Source organism: Chelonia mydas, chromosome 5, assembly GCF_015237465.2.
Source record: "Chelonia mydas isolate rCheMyd1 chromosome 5, rCheMyd1.pri.v2, whole genome shotgun sequence".
NCBI lineage: Eukaryota > Metazoa > Chordata > Testudines > Cheloniidae > Chelonia > Chelonia mydas.
In genome coordinates, this window is record NC_051245.2 from 102,792,031 (window position 1) to 102,815,633 (window position 23,603).

Consider the following 23,603-nt stretch of genomic DNA (forward strand, 5'->3'; position numbering starts at 1 on the left):
CAGATATCACATCTGTCCCCTCCTTTAAAGTCTTAATCCTATATCAAATTATTCATGTCACCTTTAAAAATATTGCTAAAATGCTGCCCCAGAATGTAAAACCGGACTTTCTCCTTGGAGCATATTCTGTGTTATCTGAGTGCCTGGCTGTAGATAACAGATTGCTTGATGTGTTTTGGGTCGTTATTGGATTTATGGAGGTTGGTGAGGTGATCCGTGGGTTTCTTGTATGTAGTTGTCTGTAGGGTTCCACTGCTGAATCTGATTGTGATGTCCAGGAAGTTGATGCTAGTGTGGGAGTATTCCAGAGACAGTTAAATGGATGGGTGATGACTGCTGAAGTTATGGTGGAAATCTATGAGAACATCTAAGCCATCTGTCCAGAGATGGAAATGTCATCAATGTATCTCAGGCATATCATTGGTTTCATGGTGCACTGGCACCTTTCTAAGACCTGAAGAAGAGCTCTGTGTGGCTCGAAAGCTTGTCTCACACACCAATAGGAGTTGGTCCAATAAAATATATTATTTCACTCACCTTGTCTCTCTAATATTCTGTGACCAACACAGATACAACTACACTGCATACTAGTCTTTCAGTAGCATTTTCTTACTAGCTTTGCTTATATATTTATTTTCAGAATAAATATACAAACTATTCAACTTGGTGAGAAAAGGGAGAAGGAACATAAGAATGTACACAAATCACATGAATATGTAATGCTGCTATAGAGGAATACAACATTCATATCAGCTAATGTAGTCAGTGGGAAGGTTCACCTAAAGTTTCTCACACCATGCTAAAACTTTGACTCTAAAGTAAAGGTTTGATCCTGCCATTTAACATGGAGACATATATTGCATATCTTGTAAAGTCAGCTACCAATTTGATCTAGTTTTCCTCAATCTTGTAAATTCAGTGGCTCATTTTACAAGACACACTTTGATGCATGAGCCTACATATGGGAGGGTGAGATCAAACCTTTATTTAATGTATTTGGTACATGCATACATAGTAAGTACTGTATATATCAGTCCATGTAGCATGCATACAAATTCTGCTTTATGTCCAACACATTTTCTGATACAAGTGCACCATTAATCATAAGGAAAAAAACATATGTTTGAAAAGGCCATTTCAAGGTCAGAAACATTCAGAAGGACGTAACTAGCTGGAAAATGCTAACAATGCACCTACTTCAGTTTTAGTAATCACTTCTTTTGCCATAGACTTCTTTAAAAAAAAACACAAAACTTTGAAATCTGTAGGTTGTCCGCTTAAAGACTTGATTTTAAATAGTCGTTTCTTTTTATACTCAATTAAACTGCCAGCATAACAAAGTATTGTCCAGCTGAGTAGCACTGTGAGGAGCCTTGAACTGCTGCTTCTGCAGTCTTACTGTAATTTGCAGATGTATTTGACTAAAGTAAGAATTTAAAACCACCACCCCAAAAATGAAATCAGCAAGGCTTTCACCAACTACTGTTAAACATAGACAATAAAAGGAATTTCTGTTTCACAGCTCTTTGCCCCATATACCAGCCTTCTTCTTCCTATAATCATCAGGTCTGAGTATAGAACAAAATCCATAATATACCACAAGATTTTTGATAATGATTAAATAATGATCTTACAGAAACCATACAAAATGTATTTCACACCTTTTCAATCAGCTCCAAGATTTCAGCAGCTAATATCTAAAGCTCAGGGAATACACACTGACTTACAACTATCCATATTAAAAAATGCATGCTGTGTACAAAGCTATATCATGTTGGTCCAATTCTATAATAAATGAATGATCATTCCACTGGGTTAGGCAGGCAGTGAGCAATCAGAGTAATCAAAATCAATGAAGTACTAAGTAGAAAGTGTCAAATACTCAAAATTAAAAACTAATTCTATTGTATCGGAAATGACTAGGTCATCAACATTTTAAACATTTTCTTGATGCTCTTCTAAAACATTTACTCTTCCAGCTAACTAGGGCAGTGTTGCCAATTCTCATGATCATATTGTGAGTCTCTTCATATCTGGCATTTTCCTTAAAGCCCCATCTCTTGGAGTCCTCTGATTACATGAGATTTTTAACTTTTACTTTAGTTTAAATTAGTTTCTAGTCCTTTTGGATTTAGGAAAAAAGCTTAAAAACTTGAACCCCTAAAGGCTCAAAAACCAGGAGGCAAATAAAAAGACGACGTAGTTATTATTTTTAACTTCTCATGATTTTTATGATAAGTGCATAATTTTGGGAGACCAGACTCGTATTTCTGAACACTTGGGGCTGGCCACACAGCTAGGAGCAAAATTTTGCTCTCAATTTGGTGTAACTGAAAACAAAATTTGTCCCTGGGCATCTTTTCCAAATGTTTCTTTCAATTAACATAAAACAAGCAAATAAACAACTAGGACTTTCCTGCAAAGGAGAATCAGATGAAGACGCCAGTCATCTGAGTCCAAAGCAATGTATATTAATTGTTAAAAAGGAAAGCTAATTTGTCCTTAGTAAGGTTCAGCTTCTATCTTCCTGTTCTTCCCATAAATTGGAAACAAATCTGCAATAAGTTTGCCAATCCAATTCATAGGCCTACATTATTTTCTCTTTTAGGTAGTCTCAAAATATTTCTTCCCAGTTTCTGCTTTTCCCCATTCGCATCCTTCTTATGACACAATAAGAGTCAATTTCCTGTATACAGTAATAATACATATCTCAAACACCCACTGTTGTCTGGTTCACTCACTAAAGAACGCCTCCTTGCACATACATCATATATACACACTCCCACCTTTTCAAGAATTACACAAGTTGAAGGATTTGCACACAAAAATTCTCTTTTGTGAAAAGTTATTCCATCAATTAGTTATCAGCTAAAGTTTAATATTCTTACTATCAATACACTAAGTCCAACAGTATGGAAACTGTGGGCAAGACCTTAAAACATTAGTGCCTAAAACTGGGCTCCTAAATCATGACTTAGCTGCTTAAATAAGTGACCTGTTTTTCAAAAGTGCTGAGTATCCAGCAGCTCCTGCTGCAGTCACAGGGGGATGCTGGACACTGAACACTTGAGAATTAGGATACTTGTTCAAATACCTAAATATTTACTTAGTAACTTAACTTTAGGCACTTAATTTTATAAGTATATCTTGGTCTACATACCTAACTTTAGGCACCAAAGTCCATATTGAGGAATTTAAGCAAGTGACCAGATTTTCAGAGCATCTGAGCATAAACCTCGAGTCAAAGGGAAGTGTAGGTGCTCTGCACCTCTTAGAATCAGGCTACTTTCTGAGGTGCCTAATTTAGGTATCCAGGTTTGAAAATGTTGGACTGTATTTTATTGGGGCTTTGCCACTTGACAACTAATGAGCTCTCTATGGGATTGATTTAAAGCCCAGGGAAGTCAAATGGAGTCTTTCCACTGACTTCAACATACATTGGAGCAGGCCCTTTGCCTGCAATATGAAACGTGCCACAACAATAAATGATTGTTTCTTGGTTTACTAACAATTTATTTGAAGTTGCCTTCATCTTGTTGCAATAAATCGAGTAAGGAGTAACGGTGTCTCTTTATGAAAAAACCCTGGCAACTTTTCAGCCTTCCAAATCACTTTCCTTGAAAATCATTTTGTTGCAGGATTCCTCAGACAGTCTTATCAGTACAGCAGAACGAAATAAATCTGTGCATGAACACTAAGATAAGTTTGTGTATACAGATTTGTTTATCTTTGGAGCAGAGACAATAATGCCATTTAAGACAAGAAGATATATTTTATTAAAATAAATCACAGGGCAAGTCAACTGAAAACAGTGAGGAACCAATGGGAAACCAAGATCAGTTTCTGAGCTTGGTCCCAGGCTTGGAGCGCTGTGGATATCATGGGAGAGAAAGTGTCTCTTATTCATACCAGTCAGTACAAGGAGTGATTCCACAATGGTTCTCCCTACTCCACAGGGAGTTTCACCCAGTCTTCCTATAACAGAGTGGTGTTTCCAGGAGAGGGTGAGTAACATGGGCAACAAGACATGCTCAGAGGACCTGTTCTTGTCCCCAGAAGCAGGGAATCTCTCTATTGTCCTTAGTGGATGTGGAAAGATTAAGGACTCTTCAGCTTCATACATGGAACATTAAACTAACTGTAAGTTAAGGGATCTGAGAAGCCTAAACATCTGGCCGTCTTCCTTTAACTATCTATTTTTAATTACTGTTTAATAAAATTCATTTAAGTACAATTGGTAATGGTTCCTTAAAAGAAGCCCAGGACAAGAATAGCAGAAGTACTGAGAGTCAGGATTCAGGTGCATTGGCAGCGCTTACACAGCACCTGCTTCTAATCAGTGCTATTAGTTTGAATTTATCTAAAAAGCTTATTGAAATGCTTCCACTTGAAAATCTTGTTTTGTTGTTGTTGAATGCAGTTACTAATACTGTACTTCACAAGAAGCTTTTGAAATAAATATCTAGCAAAATGCTACTATTACTAGGCAACATTTTATACCCTAGCAGACCCCTTTGTAGTAGTTTTATAGTAAATCATTTTAATGGAATAATTTAAGTCACAGCTAAATTTTGCACAAGATGATTTATCTGTTTGTAATCGAAGATGAGGGAATTTCATTTGCTATTGAACTAGTGAGTGGAGGAGACTTTATTAATGCATCTTTGCAACAAAGATTAATGGAACGGTAGTAAGTCAGCTGCACCACTTGATGTTAGTTTACAGCAGGCATGGCCATACCTGAAATAAGATCTATCGTAATAAGATCTAATGTCATGCATAAACCATATCACATTCATAAAAGGATTTTTTTGGTAGGCTGCTTTAATCCTGGCTATTTGATTCTCTTAACTTAACAGTAGAAATAAATCTTTTTTTTTGCTTTTATCTATTACTGTTCATCATTCCGTGTCAGAAATGCCAAATTCCCATTTCTAAAAATCTAAATATTTTACTATTAAAATCAGTTTGGCTTAATGAAATCTTCTGAGAGAGGTTATTTTAATACCAATGTAGTTAACTGCTATGTTTTAAAATTTTCTTATATCTACTGATATTCTTTCATTGTGCTCCACATGAAATCTTATAAAACTAGACAATTACAATAATAAAGCATATTTTATAAATGGTTATTAGTTACATAAACAAAATGTATCTTCAATATTACTTGAAATAATTTTGGGGTGGTTTTTTTAGCAAAATATTTTTTTTCCCAGATAGTGTTTCCATATCTTTCACTAGATGTAATTCTCAGGTTTTTTTCCCCTTCAAGATGCGTGCCTATAGCATTAAAAATGGATTTAATTTTGCTGTCACTTCAGCACTCTAGTGTCAAACATGTCCTACATTTCAACAAACCTTCCTGTCATCCTAATGGTGCACTTGATGAGACATTAGTGTTCTCAGAAACCACTAGACTGAAAAGCTGCAGGCTGATCTACTATATGAGGACCTTCTTCTAGAAACTTGGCTTTATTATCCCCTGCTATGCATTTTATACATAAATTTACCTTGGTAATAATTGAACTGAACGTTATCAAGCTTCTAACACTACTGGTTTCCTTTCATCCTAAATCAAGTACATACACTAATAAGAAGCCAGATCACGAGCTACTTGAAACCGTATAGTAAAGAACCATATCCTCAAACTGGTAATGAAACATTTCTTAAGGAAAATAATCTCTAGAATAAAGTTTCCAAATACACATTTGCAACATGATAGATAGATCTGTATGTACGTACAGTACTATAGCCCTTTTAATATCAGAAGACTGCTGACAGCTTTACAATAAACAGTGAACTAACTTCAGAAGGACAGGTTGGCCCACTGCACACATAACAAAAATAAAACCATCTCCCACCCAGCATCACCCCACTTCTAACACCTTTAGTGAATGAGTTATGCTGGCAATTCCAAACTCATGCCCATAACACACCTGACACGTATATTTTGTTTAAGCAACAAATATTATACATTATCACCATCTATTTTAGATAAACAGACAGAATAAATTAATCTACAGAGATTTCTAAAATGAAGTCATTATAATATTTTTCTCTCTCCTAAGTATCATGAGTGCACCTATGACACTCCTGAAAGAGATAAAACTACAGTGAATAAATTTTATAAACCTGTTTAAATTAACTGAAGTGGCTTTTCTTTACAAAATGTCACAATTTTATGGTCTGATAACTCATGACCTTCCAGAAATAGAAACTATTTTCCTATTTCATTAAAAAAGGGGGATTTTCCCAGCTCCCCTCCAATGGAATAAAGCAGCCACTTCTATTCCTGATGTTTTGCAAAATGTTGGTCTTGAAACAAGTCTCCGGGTGCAGGACAGAACATTGTCCATTTTGTACTGCACGGCAAATGGAGATGGAGAGGAAATTCCAGATTCTAAAGGGAGGGAGAGCAGGGGAGAGGAAACATTTTTGTGTCAAGTTGCTTTAAAAAAATGACAGCTGTTAGACTACTCAGAGGTTTGGAATGTTGGAAGTAGTCCCAGAGCAGACTGATTAATGGAAGCATAGAGGTGAGGCAGTCAAAGATGGAAGCTAAATGCAATTTATCATATCATTCCACAATTTATAAACAGGAATACCATCTCCACATTGATGGTACTTCAGTTCCATTGACTTCCACAAAACTTTGACGAGATTTAAACATGAGCTTACAGGTAAGCATGTGCTTCATTGCTTTCCTGAACAGAGATGGACTTAAGCATGTGTTTAAATGCCAGGCTGAATCGAGGCCATAGGTAACTAAAGTAGGTGGGTATAAACAAAGGGGAAAGTAATAGGAAATGTATTATCCAGCTTAAATTTTAAATAGCTCATCAACACAGTGAAGCAGAATGCACACTTTGTAATGGCATTGAGCTCTTATTCAGACAGTGGTTTTACAACAGTGGATTATGGGATTTTGTATAATTTTAAACCCTGATACTACATCGATGGGACTCTGTAGGAGCACAAGGGGCTACATGAACACATAAGGATTAGTCACTTGAGTTTGTAGGGTCAGGCTTCTTGTCATAGCTGACAGCTTCCTGTATACTAAGTAATCTTTAATTATTACATTTATCAATTAAAAATAGATATTTGATGCACACAAGTTTACCACTAGATTAAATAATTGCACAATCAAAAACCTAAACTGTTATTTAATATAAATGGAATACCTCACATCCACCTTGGCACTGAAAAAAATTCACCTTTTGTTTCTTTTCACTCATCTAATTTAATGGTGGAGGAAAATGACAAAGTAACAGCTAGGAGATGGAAAACGTTTACTTATCTATGAAACAGGTACAGTACAGACAGCAGTTGTCTATCAGTCTTACTCACACTGCCCAGCTCATTTGACTCAACATTGACCTCACAGGACCACTCATAGGGGGTAAAAAATTTGCAGTCTTCACCAGTTTATTATCTGTCTCTCTACTGAATCACCAAAAGTGTTGATTAGTAAAAGCTAGAATAGTGATGTGGGGTGGGGGTTGTGATATAATCCTCTAACGACGACATCAAAATGCCCACCCATTGCTTCTCATAACTTCTGGTCATTACTGAACCAGGCCAGATTAAAACTGGTGACCTAGGTGACTGGTGATCCTACAACTGACCCTTTGGACAGATTTGCAGGATTGGAGTACTAACGTTTCTCTCTCGCTTCATTGTTACTCATTCCAGTTTGTAATCTGAATGGTACCTGATCAAGCATGGATTCAATTTGGGACTCAATTCTAGGACAAGTGAGTGGATCCTCACAAACATCAATGACCTAAAATAAATTGGTTAAAAAAAAATAGAAGGAAAAGCACAATATGTTTTAACACGGATATATTTGCCCGGCTCATGATACATTAATTTCCTTCTGTTAAGAGCAGAGATAGACACTTATTGGTTACAGTGCTAAAAACAATTATTAGTTTCTCCCCTGGGACCATCCAGACTGTGATCAGCTTTTCAGGCTGAAATGAATGATTGAGCTTGTGCCTGAAAAGAATTAACAGATGTACATTCTTGGCCAAAACATTTTAATTAAAAAAAAGCCCTTCATGCTAAAGAGGACTATTATTTCTTTGTACAGTATTATTCCTCCTTCTTGTCTGAGGATGTTCAGTTCACCTGACTGCCAGACATCTATTTCCTGAACAGTCATCGACTACAAAAAGTTTCTTATTATAAAATAGAAATGGATGAGGAGGAACAGTTTAACTGGCTGACGCTTCAAGTCAACATTCATCTTTTATGACTGTCCACTTCAAATTGACTGTCCCTGTGAACATTAGATAGCAATACTTTATTACTACTGATACCATTTCAAAATATGAAGTAGACATCATGAACAGATATACATGAGTGAAACTGAACTGGTAATTTTACAGTCATGGAAGAAAATATCTGAAATGTGGTTCAATGAACAAGAAGATGAAATTCAGAGGAAAATGAACTAGAATGGAAAAATAAGAAAATCATTATAAAGACACAAACCATGACCAGTAGCTGTTTTCACTGACTAGTTAGATCAAAACAACAAGGAAAGGTACATCTTCATTTAGTAGACACATCCTAGCAGTGTAGCATATTAAGATAATTTTCTGGGACAGCAAGGAATTCAAAGAAGTTTCACAGAAATAGAACAACCACCATAGAAAATAAAGTTTCGGACTAAGATTTTCAAAAGCAGCTAGTGATTTATTTTGCCTAAACTGATACACCTTAGAGACAGCTTAAATTTGGCATCCAAAACTTGAAGCACCCAAGCTCACTATTCACTTTTGAAATTCTTGATAAAAGGATTTTAGATACAAGTAATTTTGATGAACTTGAGATATTTCCTTCATTTTCAAGTAGTGTATGTACTCCTATTCTACCTGTTTTACATTCAGAAATAGTTTTCTAATGACTATCAATATGTATTTTATTAACTGTAATAAACCCTTTTAAAAATACACTGGCATACAGTTATTCCATGCAGAAGGAAAAACTGCATTATTTTATATGTCAAGTGTGATAACAGTTGAAAAAAATTGTGAATAAATTAATCATTTATTGGTGGGGAAAACAGTTTCTTTGACAAATATTACATCTTGGGAATTGAGTGACTACTAAAAATATTACTTGAAAAATATGTATGAGATAATTGATAAAAAATAGTTCAGTTATTCATGAATATTATTCAGCCCATTCTATTTATATTATGAATGACTGTAGGCGATAATGTAGATTTTAAAATTATTTTTACATATAAAATGATAATAAATAATTGTGAAATCAATAGGGTGGCACACATGTATCTGAAAGTAAAATTTGAATCTATGTGCATTATATAGCTTATGATACTATACCCTGATGTGTTCCTGATAATTTAAATTACATAAGCAGAATTTATTAAACTATTAACACTAGTTATAGAATGAGTTCTCCTGTTCTACATTAGACATAACAAAATATTCCTTCATCATAAAAGAACTGAAAACCCAGCCATAGGAAATGGACTGTGTGTTTTTCAAATTTTTGTTCATTTCCTGATCTGGCTAACAGTTCCATTTCCCTTCCCTCTTATACAGAGTGATAATTCATTAAGTGTTTCAAATTATACTGCACAAAAGGCAAATGTTTCTGTTTGCCCTGCATGTATTTACACACATGACTAAAATATATCAAAAGAGTTTGTAATTTTGTATCCGCTTAGACCTAGCACTTTTTTGTAAGCCGTTTCAAGTAATCTGCACATCACTTGGTACCATAATTGCTGGTAAATTGTCTGTATATTGGCCACCTTTCCTTTTGGTCCACTCTTTCATAAAACCCTTTTGTACGATCATCAAGCAGCTGTCCTTTGTTCTTTAATGTTCCTAGCACGGCTCCCCAGCAGAGACCACTTTATAACATAAAGTGCAAAGTACCATTTTCACAGCAGGGACCACAGTGTTCGTCTTCAAAAAGAGGCATTAATAAAATGGAACTGTAATGAACATGCTAATTCTGGCCGTAAGATATTGCACGTAGTCGGTTGCATTCTCACTAAAAATCTGCGAAGTTTTTACTATGGCTCTTCAAACTTCTCTTAGTGAATGCTTTTGAAATAGATATATGCATGTGTCACATGCTCTATCTTTCTGACCCCATCCACACAACTTTCTACCAGGCCTATGACCAGCTAGAGGCCCAATGGACTAAAAACACTGTGTACGCACGACAGATGGTTAAAGCCAGTGAATATTACCCAGGCACTTCCCCAGCTAGCTGGCTCTTTTGGCACATGGTAAATTTCTTGTGACCAGCTAGGTACGTCATGATCTTGCCAATGGATGGGCACCCATAGCAATGCCAGTGTAACTGGTAAATCCAGTTCCCTGTTCTTATTTAGCACTGTGCAGTCAGACATCCCACAGTGCATTGTCCCTCAGAATAAAGGTGTCACTCTGTGTGTCTGACTTCCAGGGACTCTAATCCCCATGCGTAAGCTGCCCTAGATGGCTTTTCCCGGTTACATCACCCAGAGGAGCAAGCCAGTTTAAAATGGCCCCTGCCCACCTCAAAATCACGAGGTATTGCGAGAACATGGAAACAAATTGTCATTTCTTGTGACCCATCTTCTGATAGCAGGAAAATAATAGTGCTTTGAATGCATATCTCTCCCCCCACCCCCTTGCTATTTTTCAAACTCTGGAAATTGCTCTGAACCTTTTCCATTCTAATAAAAACAATGTCCTTTAATTACACTTGTCATATCAATGGCCAGGGAAACACTGTTAAACACATAACTCACTTTTTATTATATACCACGATTGCTTGACATCGCATCAATCACTTTATAAAAGCAGCTTTATAACAGAGAGATGAGAAAAGCATCTCAACACAAAGATTTTGCTCCTCTTCCTCCTTGCCGATTGACAGTGTGAGCAGAAATACTGGCACAGAGAATCCATTATTATGCATATTTGCTCAGATGGTAATCACAGGGCTTGTAGTGAGATGGAAATGTACCAGGATCCAGCCTCATTTTCCAAGTGTCTATGTAGCACTTTGCTTTTAATTCACAGATAGTATAGTGAACAGAGCATGCAGCAATGAGTGTAGGGATATACATCCGCTCTATGTTGTTTTGCTTTAGGCGGTTTCAGTCTCGTAAAGGTGCACTCAAACACCACTGTGACACAACGGTGGCAACAGATAAAGCAGCATTTGTTGACATGCTTATAGTCTTGGCATGGCTTCATCAGCAAAGGGTTGGCTGGGTTCATGAAAATCACCGCTGGAACATAAATGACACCAACATCTTTACCGTGTTAGTGAACTAGCATTTCAGTCTTCAGTGGAGAATGACACCACCCTTTGCCTTGGCCTACTTTTCACGTAATGCTTCAGAGTGATGAGGAAGCTGTTACCTTTTCTGCCTGCCACCTCTTCCATACTGTAAAGCACCAACTCCAGAAACTAGAGGCTGCAGCATTGCTCGTAGCACTTACAGACCGGATACCATGGTTATGAGCACAGTTGAAGAATCTAAGCAGAAGAGGCTAGGCACAGGCCCAGGCAGCTCCTGCTGAGGGACTGTGTGATAGCTGTCCAGAATTTCCCATAGAAACATGATGAGGCAGACTACAGGGTGGAGGCGTACAGATGTGGTTGTGATGGCAAAAAAGTTACTGCACTGAGACAAACTGAACCAAGTTATTTGTAACCACTTAAGCTGACCATACCTTTAACTGATTAAAAAAATTTGTGAGACTGGGCCCTTTCTTGCGTGGGAACATCCCTCTGCCTCATCAACCCTCATGGCAAAAGGGTGGCAAAGCTTGTTAATTCTGGGTCAAATCCTGACCTCCCACTGCAAGAGCTTGGATGGTCTCAGATGCAGCACAAATGTTGTGCTGGTTCTCGGGGAGCACAGGGAGGCAGCATTTGAGGAGCCTGCAAAAGAGATGTGTACCACCTGCACAATACAGAGCGACATGGGGGCTCTCTGGTGGATTAAGCCTTGAGGGGGCCTGGATCCAATCTACTCAGATCTATCTATCATACTGACATAGCCCCCACCACCTTAGTATTTGAGTGCCCCGTAGTTATTCACATACTTATCCTTACAGCATCCCTGTGATGTACAGAAGTACTATTGTGGTCAAAGTACAGGTGGTGAAGTGAGGCATATAGAGAATAAGTGACTTGCCCAAGGCCACACAGGAAGCACAAAGCAGTAATTGAACCTACATTGCCTGAGTCACTGGATGCTAATGCCCGAAACACTGGACCTAATAAAAGAAATGAGGAGAGGCTGAGGGAGCTGGGATTGTTTAGTCTGCAGAAGAGAAGAATGAGGGGGGATTTGATAGCTGCTTTCAACTACCTGAAAGGGGGTTCCAAAGAGGATGGCTCTAGACTGTTCTCAATGGTAGCAGATGACAGAACGAGGAGTAATGGTCTCAAGTTGCAATGGGGGAGGTTTAGATTGGATATTAGGAAAAACTTTTTCACTAAGAGGGTGGTGAAACACTGGAATGCGTTACCTAGGGAGGTGGTAGAATCTCCTTCCTTAGAGGTTTTTAAGTTCAGGCTTGACAAAGCCCTGGCTGGGATGATTTAACTGGGAATTGGTCCTGCTTCGAGCAGGGGGTTGGACTAGATGACCTTCTGGGGTCCCTTCCAACCCTGATATTCTATGATTCTATGATTCTAAATGATCAACCACAACATTGCCAAGTGGCTTCTAAACCTGCAACCTCATGCTACCTGCCACCTAAAGCTACCTCACGCTCTCCAGTTGGCAGATCCCAACTCTCTCTGGCATTATTACACCATTCCACACCTCATGGATCAATATGTATATGGGCCTCCTTCCATCTCATGGCTTAGATCCATGGATCTTGCTTTAATCGAGCCCTGAACCGGAGGATCTCAGTTACTTCCTTTTATCCTTTTAACAAAAACTGTAAGCATTATGGCTGGAGACTATAAAGTTTCTCTTCCATTTCTAATCATTTTAATTTTTCCTTGTTTTCTTACCAACTTTTATTTATCTCCATCATGTGCATGTACACTCTCATTTATTATTGTAGGGCTGTTCATAAGAGGTAGAATGCTGACATAAGTTATTTTTAAGGAGTATTGAACCATTTGAGTTGGAAAGAAAGACAAAGAAAAACCTGCATATACTTTACAACAAACAGCTTACATTGCAGATGGGGGTGGGGGAACAGGTAGATCATATTTTTAGAGCCAGCCAGTTTTGACATGGGTGCCGATCTTACACCCATTTAAGTATTCATTGTTGTCAATGAGAAGAGGATAAGTCTCAGTGTGTCTCTACTACAGAGTAAGGAAGAAACAGTTGATTCAGAACTGCATCTTTAAAAACACATGCACAGACATTTCAATGAAAAGACCCAGGAGGCCTGTAAATATATTTCAGTAGGTAACGTGTTCTACCCTTCATTAAATTCTGTACGCAGAGAATACACTTTACATCTGAATTTTCCCACTTTTTTTTCCACGTTCTCAATTTTTAAATGATATTTATTGCTATTAGAGAGACAAGGTGGGGGAGGCAATATCTTTTATTGGACCAACTTTATGTTGGATAAAGACACAAATTTTTGAGTTCACACAGAGCTTGTCTTCAGATCTTACTGCAAACAACAATTATTGCTATGTAATATGACTGTTTTGGGGGCTTTTTAATTTATTAATTTATAAAAAACTGAACAGAATATGATTTCTGTCATTTCAAACAATAGAAACAACTACTTTGTTCAGGGAGTTGAACAGGGGAGTTAAAATATGAACCGAATGATCAACCTTTCCATTTTTATTAACTGTGGCTGGAAAAAAAATAAAATGATGCCAAACACAGCCAAGTTAACACTAGAGATAACATTTGAATTTTTAGCAGGTTTATTCATGTATTTATTTTCATTATATCAGGTACTTCTGAGGAAATTTTTAAATATATATCATACATACACAGTGTTGTGATCCTTTTTCATCGGTGATGTAAACAACATAATTGCTTACACTGATTAAAAAACCACATACAAATAAGTTAGTCTTTCTTGCTACACAGAAATCCAGTTCTTTGAAAGTAGCACAAAGGGAAAAAAAGAAAATAAAGAAAAGCAATCTCTATATCTCCCCAAAATGGTGGGGCAAAGAATAATAAAACACAGAGCTTCAAGGATTATCTTCTTTTAATGCTGTCTGATAGTTGAAATTCTCATCCCAGTAGACACAGACCCTAACCCTGACCCTAACCTTCACAAACTCCCTGCCGTATGTTTATGTGGCTGGTATGGTGCATTATGTGCTAGTGTTTTGACGAAAGCGCCTCCCTCCAAAATACAGAGTGGACAATGCACTGTAGGAGGGATTGGCAAGCAAGTGAGGAAGGGACACATTTCACATGTCAAAACAAAGTTCCTATCTGTCTCCAGAAGAATGAACAACAGATACAAAAGGCCATTCGCTTACTAGCATTTACTCCAATGGGAATATCATTTGTAAGTGAGTCCATAGGTTTGGCACTAAATCTTATATTCCAACTCCAGGGTTGAAAAATTAGATGATCCCTTCATTGGCCTCAATAACTATGTTTGCTAAATAAATGAATAAAAAGATGTAGTAGATGATATGCATGTCTGAGGCTGAAGAACAGCATGTTTGCGCCCAGTACTTTGGAGAAAATGTTTAGCTGCAGCTCATCCTTATGTAAATACTGTTTCTGTAGTTTCACCAAGGTCAGTGGCAGCATGGGTAACTTTCTGTATAAACGCCAGTCATGCAAATAAAAGCTGCACAAGACAGCACTAACGTGCAAATCAGATGCATTCACAAAACATGTTATTGTTTGCTTGTTCTAGCCAGAGTCTTCCCATTTTTCCTCCTTATCTTACTTTCTTTGACCTTGCATTTTCTTCCCCACCCTGTTCCCTGTTCAGTAAGATGGAGCCATTAGAGAGTCAAACATCCAAAAGAAAACCAAATCCAAATTTCAAACAAGGAAGTTCCCATTTTCCAGCATTCACAATACGACAGTACCCTCCAAAAAGGAACCTTAAACACTCTTTCTTTCATTAGCTGTAGAAAAAAAACAAAACACTGCAATGATGTAATAGTTTTGACACTATCAAAGAAAATAAGTTATTGTCTGACAAGGACTTACCACGTAAAACAGTGAGTCTAGTGGACACACTTATTTCTCCAACACTATTGGAAGCAACACATTCATAAATAGCTTCATCTCGTGGAGTCCGCAGAGGCTGTATTCTGAGAACTGATCCAGATCCATCATCAAATTCTATTACCTATTGAAGGAAACAACAGCTGTCACAGGTGTTGTTACAAATGCCTACCTCTCAGCTAATTCTATGTGTGCACGATGAACTATCAATATTCATAACCTCAAAGCCAGTTTCATTTTTCAGATATACATACAGAGGCGAATTCAACAGTGACTTAGACTGTAGTGTACATTGGTTATACAAACAGATGTAAGTACGCTTAAGTGGCAATGCAGTGTAACATACATAGATCCACTGAATATCAATGTAAGTGTAATTTACATGGAAGGGATTAGTGACAAAAAGCAACTAACAGGAAGGTGTAAGAAAGCATATTCTTACTTTAGGCCCCTCACACTTTCTTATACCCCACTAACACTCTCCTGCTAGTTGCTTTTCCTGTTGCACTCCACTCCACATCTTCCCCCTTTCGCATGTAAGCTCAATTTATTTTGCACTCACATCAAATACAAATAGCTAAGAACTATACTACTTCTCCACTTAAAGCCAACACAAAATTTACTCTTTTGTTTACACCATGTTTGAATGTGGCCCAGACACTTCCAAAGGACATGCCCCTGTTTTCTCCAGCTGTGAATTTGTTCCACGTATAATTAATATTAGCGGATAATATAATTTAAATAGAGTGTGTCCAGCTTAGAGACAAAATGAAATGACTGTGTTGTTCTTGGTGGTGATGTGTGGTTGTTATTTTTGAATAATTTACATAAGAAACTTTCATTCCCCCACCTGAATATACATCTGTAGTCTGGAGCTAATAGGACTGCTGCCTCTTCCCTCCGCTTACTCGGGAAGATAAATCAATCATCTTGTCAGGATGTTGCTACTCTCTACAGCAGCCCACTCACCACAGGCACCACATGCACCTTCCCTAGCAACTAACTCAAAAAATAACTCACTTTCATTAACTATTTCTTTTTTCATTAACTATGTACAACAGTTTGGGACTATCATCAGCCTGGCTATTAGGCTGGGATGCCAGATTCATGGATTTCTTCAAAATAATCTGGTGTTTGGTCAGAAAAATAAAATTTACGTTTTTGCTTAAGCTCCCTACTATGCTTGAGCTAAGAAACTAACACCCTTATAAGTAGACATGAATTGCTCATAGGAACTACAGTGCATTGTATTTGTCAAAGATTACGTCACTAAGACCTCTTCTTCTGACTGCTGCATTCATTCAGTCAGACATTGGAAGTAAATCATAGAATCATAGAATATCAGGGTTGGAAGGGACCTCAGGAGGTCATCTAGTCCAACCCCCTGCTCAAAGCAGGACCAATCCCCAACTAAATCATCCCAGCCAGGGCTTTGTCAAGCCTGACCTTAAAAACTTCTAAGGAAGAAGATTCCACCACCTCCCTAGGTAACGCATTTCAGTGTTTCACCACCCTCCTAGTGAAAAAGTTTTTCCTAATATCCAACCTAAACCTCCCCACTGCAACTGGAGACCATTATTCCTTGTTCTGTCATCTGCTACCACTGAGAACAGTCTAGAGCCATCCTCTTTGGAACCCCCTCTCAGGTAGTTGAAAGCAGCTATCAAATCCCCCCTCATTCTTCTCTTCTGCAGACTAAACAATCCCAGTTCCCTCAGCCTCTCCTCATAAGTCATGTTTCCAGTCCCCTAATCATTTTTGTTGCCCTCCGCTGGACTCTTTCCAATTTTTCCACATCCTTCTTGTAGTGTGGGGCCCAAAACTGGACACAGTACTCCAGATGAGGCCTCACCAATGTCGAATAGAGGGGAACAATCATGTCCCTCGATCTGCTGGCAATGCCCCTACATATACATCCTAAAATGCCATTGGCCTTCTTGGCAACAAGGGCACACTGTTGACTCATATCCAGCTTCTCGTCCACTGTAACCCCTAGGTCCTTTTCTGCAGAACTGCTGCTTAGCCAGTCGGTCCCTAGTCTGTAGTGGTGCATGGGATTCTTCCGTCCTAAGAGCAGGACTCTGCACTTGTCCTTGTTGAACCTCATCAGATTTCTTTTGGCCCAATCCTCCAATTTGTCTAGGGCCCTCTGTATCCTATCCCTACCCTCCAGTGTATCTACCTCTTCTCCCAGTTTAGTGTCATCTGCAAACTTGCTGAGGGTGCAATCCACACCATCCTCCAGATCATTAATGAAGATATTGAACAAAACTGGACCCAGGACCGACCCTTGGGGCGCTCCACTTGATAACGGCTGCCAACTAGACATGGAGCCATTGATCACTACCCGTTGAGCACAACAATCTAGCCAACTTTCTATCCACCTTATAGTCCATTCATCTAGCCCATACTTCTTTAACTTGCTGGCAAGAATACTGTGGGAGACAGTGTCAAAAGCTTTGCTAAAGTCAAGGAACAACACGTTCATCGCTTTCCCCTCATCCACAGAGCCAGTTATCTCGTCATAGAAGGCAATTAGATTAGTCAGGCATGACTTGCCCTTGGTGAATCCATGCTGACTGTTCCTGATCACTTTCCTCTCCTCTAAGTGCTTCAGAATTGATTCCTCGAGGACCTGCTCCATGATTTTTCCAGGGACTGAGGTGAGGCTGACTGGCCTGTAATTCCCAGGATCCTCCTTCTTCCTTTTTTTAAAGATGGGCACTACCATTAGCCTTTTTCCAGTCGTCCGGGACCTCCCCCGATCGCCATGAGTTTTTCCAAGATAATAGCCAATGGCTCTGCAATCACATCCGCCAACTCCTTTAGCACTCTCGGATAAGTGCCAGGTCACTGTCTTGCAAATTTATAGTACCACAGCAGATTCTTGTTTGGCCCAGGAGTTATGTCATGTCCCTTGTTGAGTGTCACGTGACTCTTAAAGAGGCAACAGACCCCTTCAGCCTTAAAAGATCCCTTGACAAAGCAGAACAACAGTTCTTTCTTGGGAGCATGGAAGAAAAAAGAGATTCCAACTTCCTGAGCTGTTGGGATCTCTGGAAATAAAATGAGCAGGTCAAACTTCTGTGGGGGAGTCTCACCCACCTCTTCATTGGTTGCTACATTTGAGCCATGCACATTCCATACGTGTTTGGGCAGTATTGCTATCATGTGCAAATGACAGAATTTACAAGCTCTAGCCCATTTGACCTTAGTTTCTGTACACTAATGGGTTTTTGCATATGTAAAGTCTAACATTTAAATGCAAAATGATAGCATTCAAAAATACATATGCAAAGTTGTACCTGCACAAATGTAATCTATGTTTTGAAAATCTGACTCTTAGAGTTCAAGTAGGGAATACCAGGATTTTCCTTTGCCTCATATTGGAATTAAAATAAAAGGATAAGAGATTAATAGGAAGACCCTCTATGAAAATTGAAGGGTCACCTTCTCTTGGTAAATGATAATAAAAAGTTTTTGTTTGCGGGCATGAGACAAATGCAGATTCTCCCATGGTCGGCCTTGTATAGAGCACTGGGCAGGAGGTTGTTGAACCAGGCCCAGTCCCACAGACTGCAGCACTGATCCCCAGCCTCCATGGTTTTGGACTCAGTTTGTATGGATGTTACCTCACTGTGTACATCCTAAGGCTGGTTTACTGGCTTTTCTGAGACTGGGAGGAGTCTGAGGGACAGCAAAATAATATGTGCTCTCTTGGGGAGAGATCAATGGCACAGCCCACATACTGACTTCCTTTTCTCTGTTCTTTAAAGAAAGCCACCATCTTAAACAAACCTAAAGGACACACAGACCTCCCTCTGGTGTGAATCGAAACAGGACAGCTGGTATATATGATGTGTGGGCTGCTATGGAGGGAGAGGAGGCTCCACAATCCTAAGAAACAGGTTGGTACAACTATTTGACTCAGAAGGGGAATGTCAGGACTGAGACGTGGGCAGTCTGACCTAATGGTCAGAGTAGGAGTAGTCAGGCCTCGTGGTCAGAGCCAAAATCAGTATCCAGAAACTAAGATAGAGGTGAGAGACAGAATCAGAGTCCAGGAACCAAGCCAGTGGTGAGAGCAGGAATCAAAAACCAGTGATCAAATAGGAGTCAGGTCCAGTGCGGCAGCCAGTCAGGAAGCCCCTTAGTTGCTCAGACAACTTCCTATGCGTCCTTCTGGCCAACTGGAGGGGCTGGCCATCGTCCCCAATTAGGATCTTTCAGGGCAGTGCCTCTGGGAGGAGTCAGAGTTCTGTGAGCCCCTCATATGCAGTAGTTCTGGGTCAACTCCCCAGGGAGAGCCAGGGTGTGAAAGCTGCCTGAGAATCTGTGGGCCCAGGTTTGAGACCTGTGGGCCTTTACAGAGAAGCCAAATCATTGCAGAATGGGGAAGCTTCAGCAGATGAATGCTACTGATATTCCCTTTAGTTGCACATTACACTATGGATTAGATATACGCCACCAGTGGTTTTGCTCATTTGCTTTTTGGAAGGAAAAGATTTTTATCAGTAACTGTTGGTAAAAATTAATTTCACTGCACACACACCAACCAACAAAAAAAAATTTCATTGATAACCACAGCAATTTACAGATAAGCAAAGCAAGAAAAATGCTACTTGAGAACTTATCAGAATTTTATTTTAGGACATTTACTTCATAGTATTTTGACAAGTGATATTAACAATCGTATTTTAACAGTTATAAAGCTTTAACTTTTTGAATCTCTATGTCTACTGTCATTAAAAAATTATTGTCTAGACCTCCCCCAATTTCCTACAGCTGTGAAAATTTAAATTTAAACTGATAAAATAATTTTAAAATGCTTAAGACCAATACTTTGTGCAATTGTGAAAATCAGGAAAAATAAGCTTAAAATAAAAAAATCCATTAAAATTACAAAAAAAAAAATAAATAAATTCTGCCCAGCCTATTTATGGGCTAAAAATGTTACCTCCTGAACAGTATGGACAAAAGAACTGTGAGGTGAAACCCAGTTGTTCTGGCACTCTGATTCCAAACAAGATAGCTTCCAAACTGTAAAAGGGACCTCTAATGGCCAATAATTTTCAAGCTGAACTTTCTAATGCATGTTGTTTGAATGGATTTGATGCAGGAAAAACACCATGCAATGTTCATTCATAATATATATTTTCTGTATGAAAGGTCCGCCCTATGCCTTAAATTTCTGAAATGATAAACTGCTCCTATAAATTATTGGGCAATACCACATACTTGGAATTGTTCAAACAGGGAGCAAAAGCACTTTTATAATGAGAGAGATGCAGGTGAAGCCTCCTTCCTACTGACTAAATGAAATTCAAAAAGATACATAAACATTTATTTTAGCGAATAAGGGAAAAACAAGAATAGTTATTTGAGACCTCTGCAGTTACTGTTGAGGTGGAAAGTCCAAAATGTTCCCTGTTTCTCCGTGTGCCGTTTCTGAATCTAATTTCTGCTGTTGCTCTAATTTCCATCTGAAAATTCTACAGGATGAGTTAATGGCTTTTTTCTGGAGAGGGAAGAAAGCTCCTTAAAGTGTTGATGTGCTTTCTGCTTTAACTAACTAGCTTTTCAATGCTTTATAATGAAAATTACCTGTTAAATGTTTCATAATTCATTGAAACATGTCCTGTCCTATTTGAATATGCACTCTTGTTCCACATACCACTTAAGGACTTTTTAAAATACATTTTACATCATATATTTATAGTTTAGTTCAAATATTTTATGGAAGTAAAACATGCTTATCTTTTAGCCTATTCTCCCATAAAACAAATACAGAAATAAACATAAAATGGTATATGAAACAAATACAATATAATACTGCAAAATAAAACTAAATCAACACAAATACAATACTCAGACATATACATGATCTGTCTGACTGTTTGTTGCTCATCTTAAATGTAGATTTTGTGACTATTATGGGACAGATTGCATATCCTTTATTATAAAGTGCCTATTCTCCTCTCACTCCAATTACGTAAAAAAGAGATGGTCATATGCATTGAAAGCTGAAAACAATTACTTGCATTGAGTGGAGAGTACACATCTTAAAATCCTTTAACAACTATTTTTCTTATTTTTCTTACTGAATTAAATGCACTTGCAAAGAACCATAATAACTAGTGAAAGGTTGCTAGATCTTGTATGATACCAAAACATGAGCTGATTGATTTTAAATACTCTTAAAATAAAACAAGTAGCCCACACAAAAAATAAAATGTAGCCTTTGCTCTATTGACATAGCAGGACTAATTTACAAAGCCATATGTGAGTTATCAACTCAAATACCATTAAATGCTAGCACCTTGGGTGAGTGCTGTGAAAAATTATCCCACCGCATTTTGGTTTGTCTCTTCATAGTCAGAGACACAGACTTAAATTTTCCTATAAACATTTTGGCATGCAAGTCTAGACCATTCATTCATACAGTGTGTGTCAGAACTTTGTGATAGATAATTTATAATAGCACTTTGCCTTGTGATTATTTTCTAAAAGCAAAATTCTATTTTTAATACTGAGAAGCTAGTAGCGATGCAGCTGAAGTTCTACATAATCAACTCCAGGTTTTTGGTATAGGCATCTGGAACAATTCATAGGTCAATCCAACCTTAGTCCTAACTTCTCCCACCACTTAAAGAGACAATAGTGTCCCCAGAATTACCCCCCAGAAACACCCCCACATTCCACTAGTAGACAGCCTTTATCATTTTGTTCGATTTCTGGCCATGAAAGGTAGGAAAGCCGCCTCCCCTCAGACCATTCCCAATGCTAATCTTTAAAAAAAATCAAAAGGAAACTCTTAAGAGATAGCAAAACCATCTTCTCTTCAATGGTCCTGCGCACAACCAGTTTGCAGAGTAAGTTATTCCCAGGAGTGCTTGCAAAGATTTATCCCCTGCAGTGCTGGCTATGTGCTTAGTCATTGGTAATAAAGCACATTTACCAGGATTAAAAACATAAACTAAATGTGATGTTAAAATGAATGTTTTTCAGAGGAACAGAACAATGGACCTAATACCTCAAATCTCTGATTGCTGACTTTCTTTCCCTTTTTATTCCAGACAATTTTAGGTCTTGGGTCTCCTGTAGCTTGGCAGATGAATGATGCGACTCCTCCAGAGACCCCTGTCTGATCAACGGGAGTTCTTGTAAACTTTGGCGGTGCTAAAACAAGAAAATAAGTAACAAAATAAATCTAAGCAGTAGACATAAAAAAGCATGTCAAGCTGTCAAAATGAAAATAAAAAAGGAAGAAATACTTTGTTTCTCTAGGAATTGTATTCACCTGAAAGAAAAGGCTTTTAAAAAAAACCTTAAAAAGTCAGGGGAGCACTTAGAGATTTGACTAGTAAAATGTGTATTAACACAGAAATCTAACACCATCAGAATAGGAAGACCATGCATTAATTTTTATCACCATTATAAATAAAAATCTAATTTGTCCTCTGTTGCAAAATGAGCTCATCAATCAAATGGAATAAAATCATGGTTCATGGCTTAATGTTACTATCAGGGGATGTCATGAAAGCAAGTTTTCCACCTCTGAGCCATTAAAATCAGTGACATTTAGGACAGAAACATTTGGAAAAGTTTGAGGAGATGGGTATAAATGCCTACAGATTAAAAATCTAGATCACAGAGGAGAAAGGACAATTGCAGGAAAGAAACTAATGCTTGCCCACAGTTCAAAAGACACCACATTTATAAATCCTGGCCTCTCTCCCAAATTGTGCCACATTTTGTTGAAGGAACAAGGGAAAGAAGATACTGTATCTGCAGAGACATGATGACAAGAAAGAAGAGAGAGTGGGAGAAAGGAGAAATGAAAAGATAAAAGGAAAGGAAAGGAAAGGAAAGGAAAGGAAAGGAGGAATTTTCACAAATTATTTTCTTTCCTTCTGTCCAAGAAGAATAACATTATTTGTGTTAATGTAGTATAACCTTGATGATGAGAATCCTGGTTAACCAAAATCCTTGGTTATACTAAGACCAGATATGACCTTGATGTGTGAAATCTGACCAGTGCATGCAGATGTATATGCTGCAGAATCCTTGAGTACACCTGCTGCATTCTCTTGCATAGCTAGCCAGTCTTCCCCAAATATCTCTCCCATATATCTATTATATTTGGGGGAGCTAACTTAAAGTTAGTGTCTCAAGATCAATGATGTGCAGATATCCAGGGTTTCCACTGTATCATTTTCCTTTATTTTGAAGTGGTATATAAAGGAATTATATGGAGGTTACTGTGTTTATCTTGAAATGGAGTGGAAATAGGTTTTGGAATGTGTGGCATGGATTTAATCAACAATACGGATTTATCTCAAGTCCTGTGCACCTCTTCTGGCCCATCATTTTTTTTTTCACTTTTCCTTTCCCCCTTTTCTTTCATCATCTCTCT

At 38.1% G+C, this 23,603-nt stretch overlaps 1 protein-coding gene across 9 annotated transcripts in view; it reads right to left on the reverse strand.

Moving 5' to 3' along the window:
* PTPRD (protein tyrosine phosphatase receptor type D) overlaps nucleotides 1-23,603 on the reverse strand; it is a 2,140,771-nt gene that overhangs the window by 275,411 nt on the left and 1,841,757 nt on the right. For 5 of the 9 annotated variants that reach the window (XM_043546218.1, XM_043546219.1, XM_043546220.1 and 2 more), the window contains 2 exons: nucleotides 22,221-22,366; nucleotides 15,170-15,311 (listed from right to left, as the gene is read on the reverse strand). In XM_043546218.1, the coding sequence (XP_043402153.1) occupies nucleotides 15,170-15,311; nucleotides 22,221-22,366 (288 nt within the window). Of the gene's footprint in view, nucleotides 1-15,169; nucleotides 15,312-22,217; nucleotides 22,367-23,603 lie in introns of all 9 variants that reach the window. The other 4 variants (XM_043546214.1, XM_043546216.1, XM_043546215.1 and 1 more) reach the window with 1 other exon arrangement.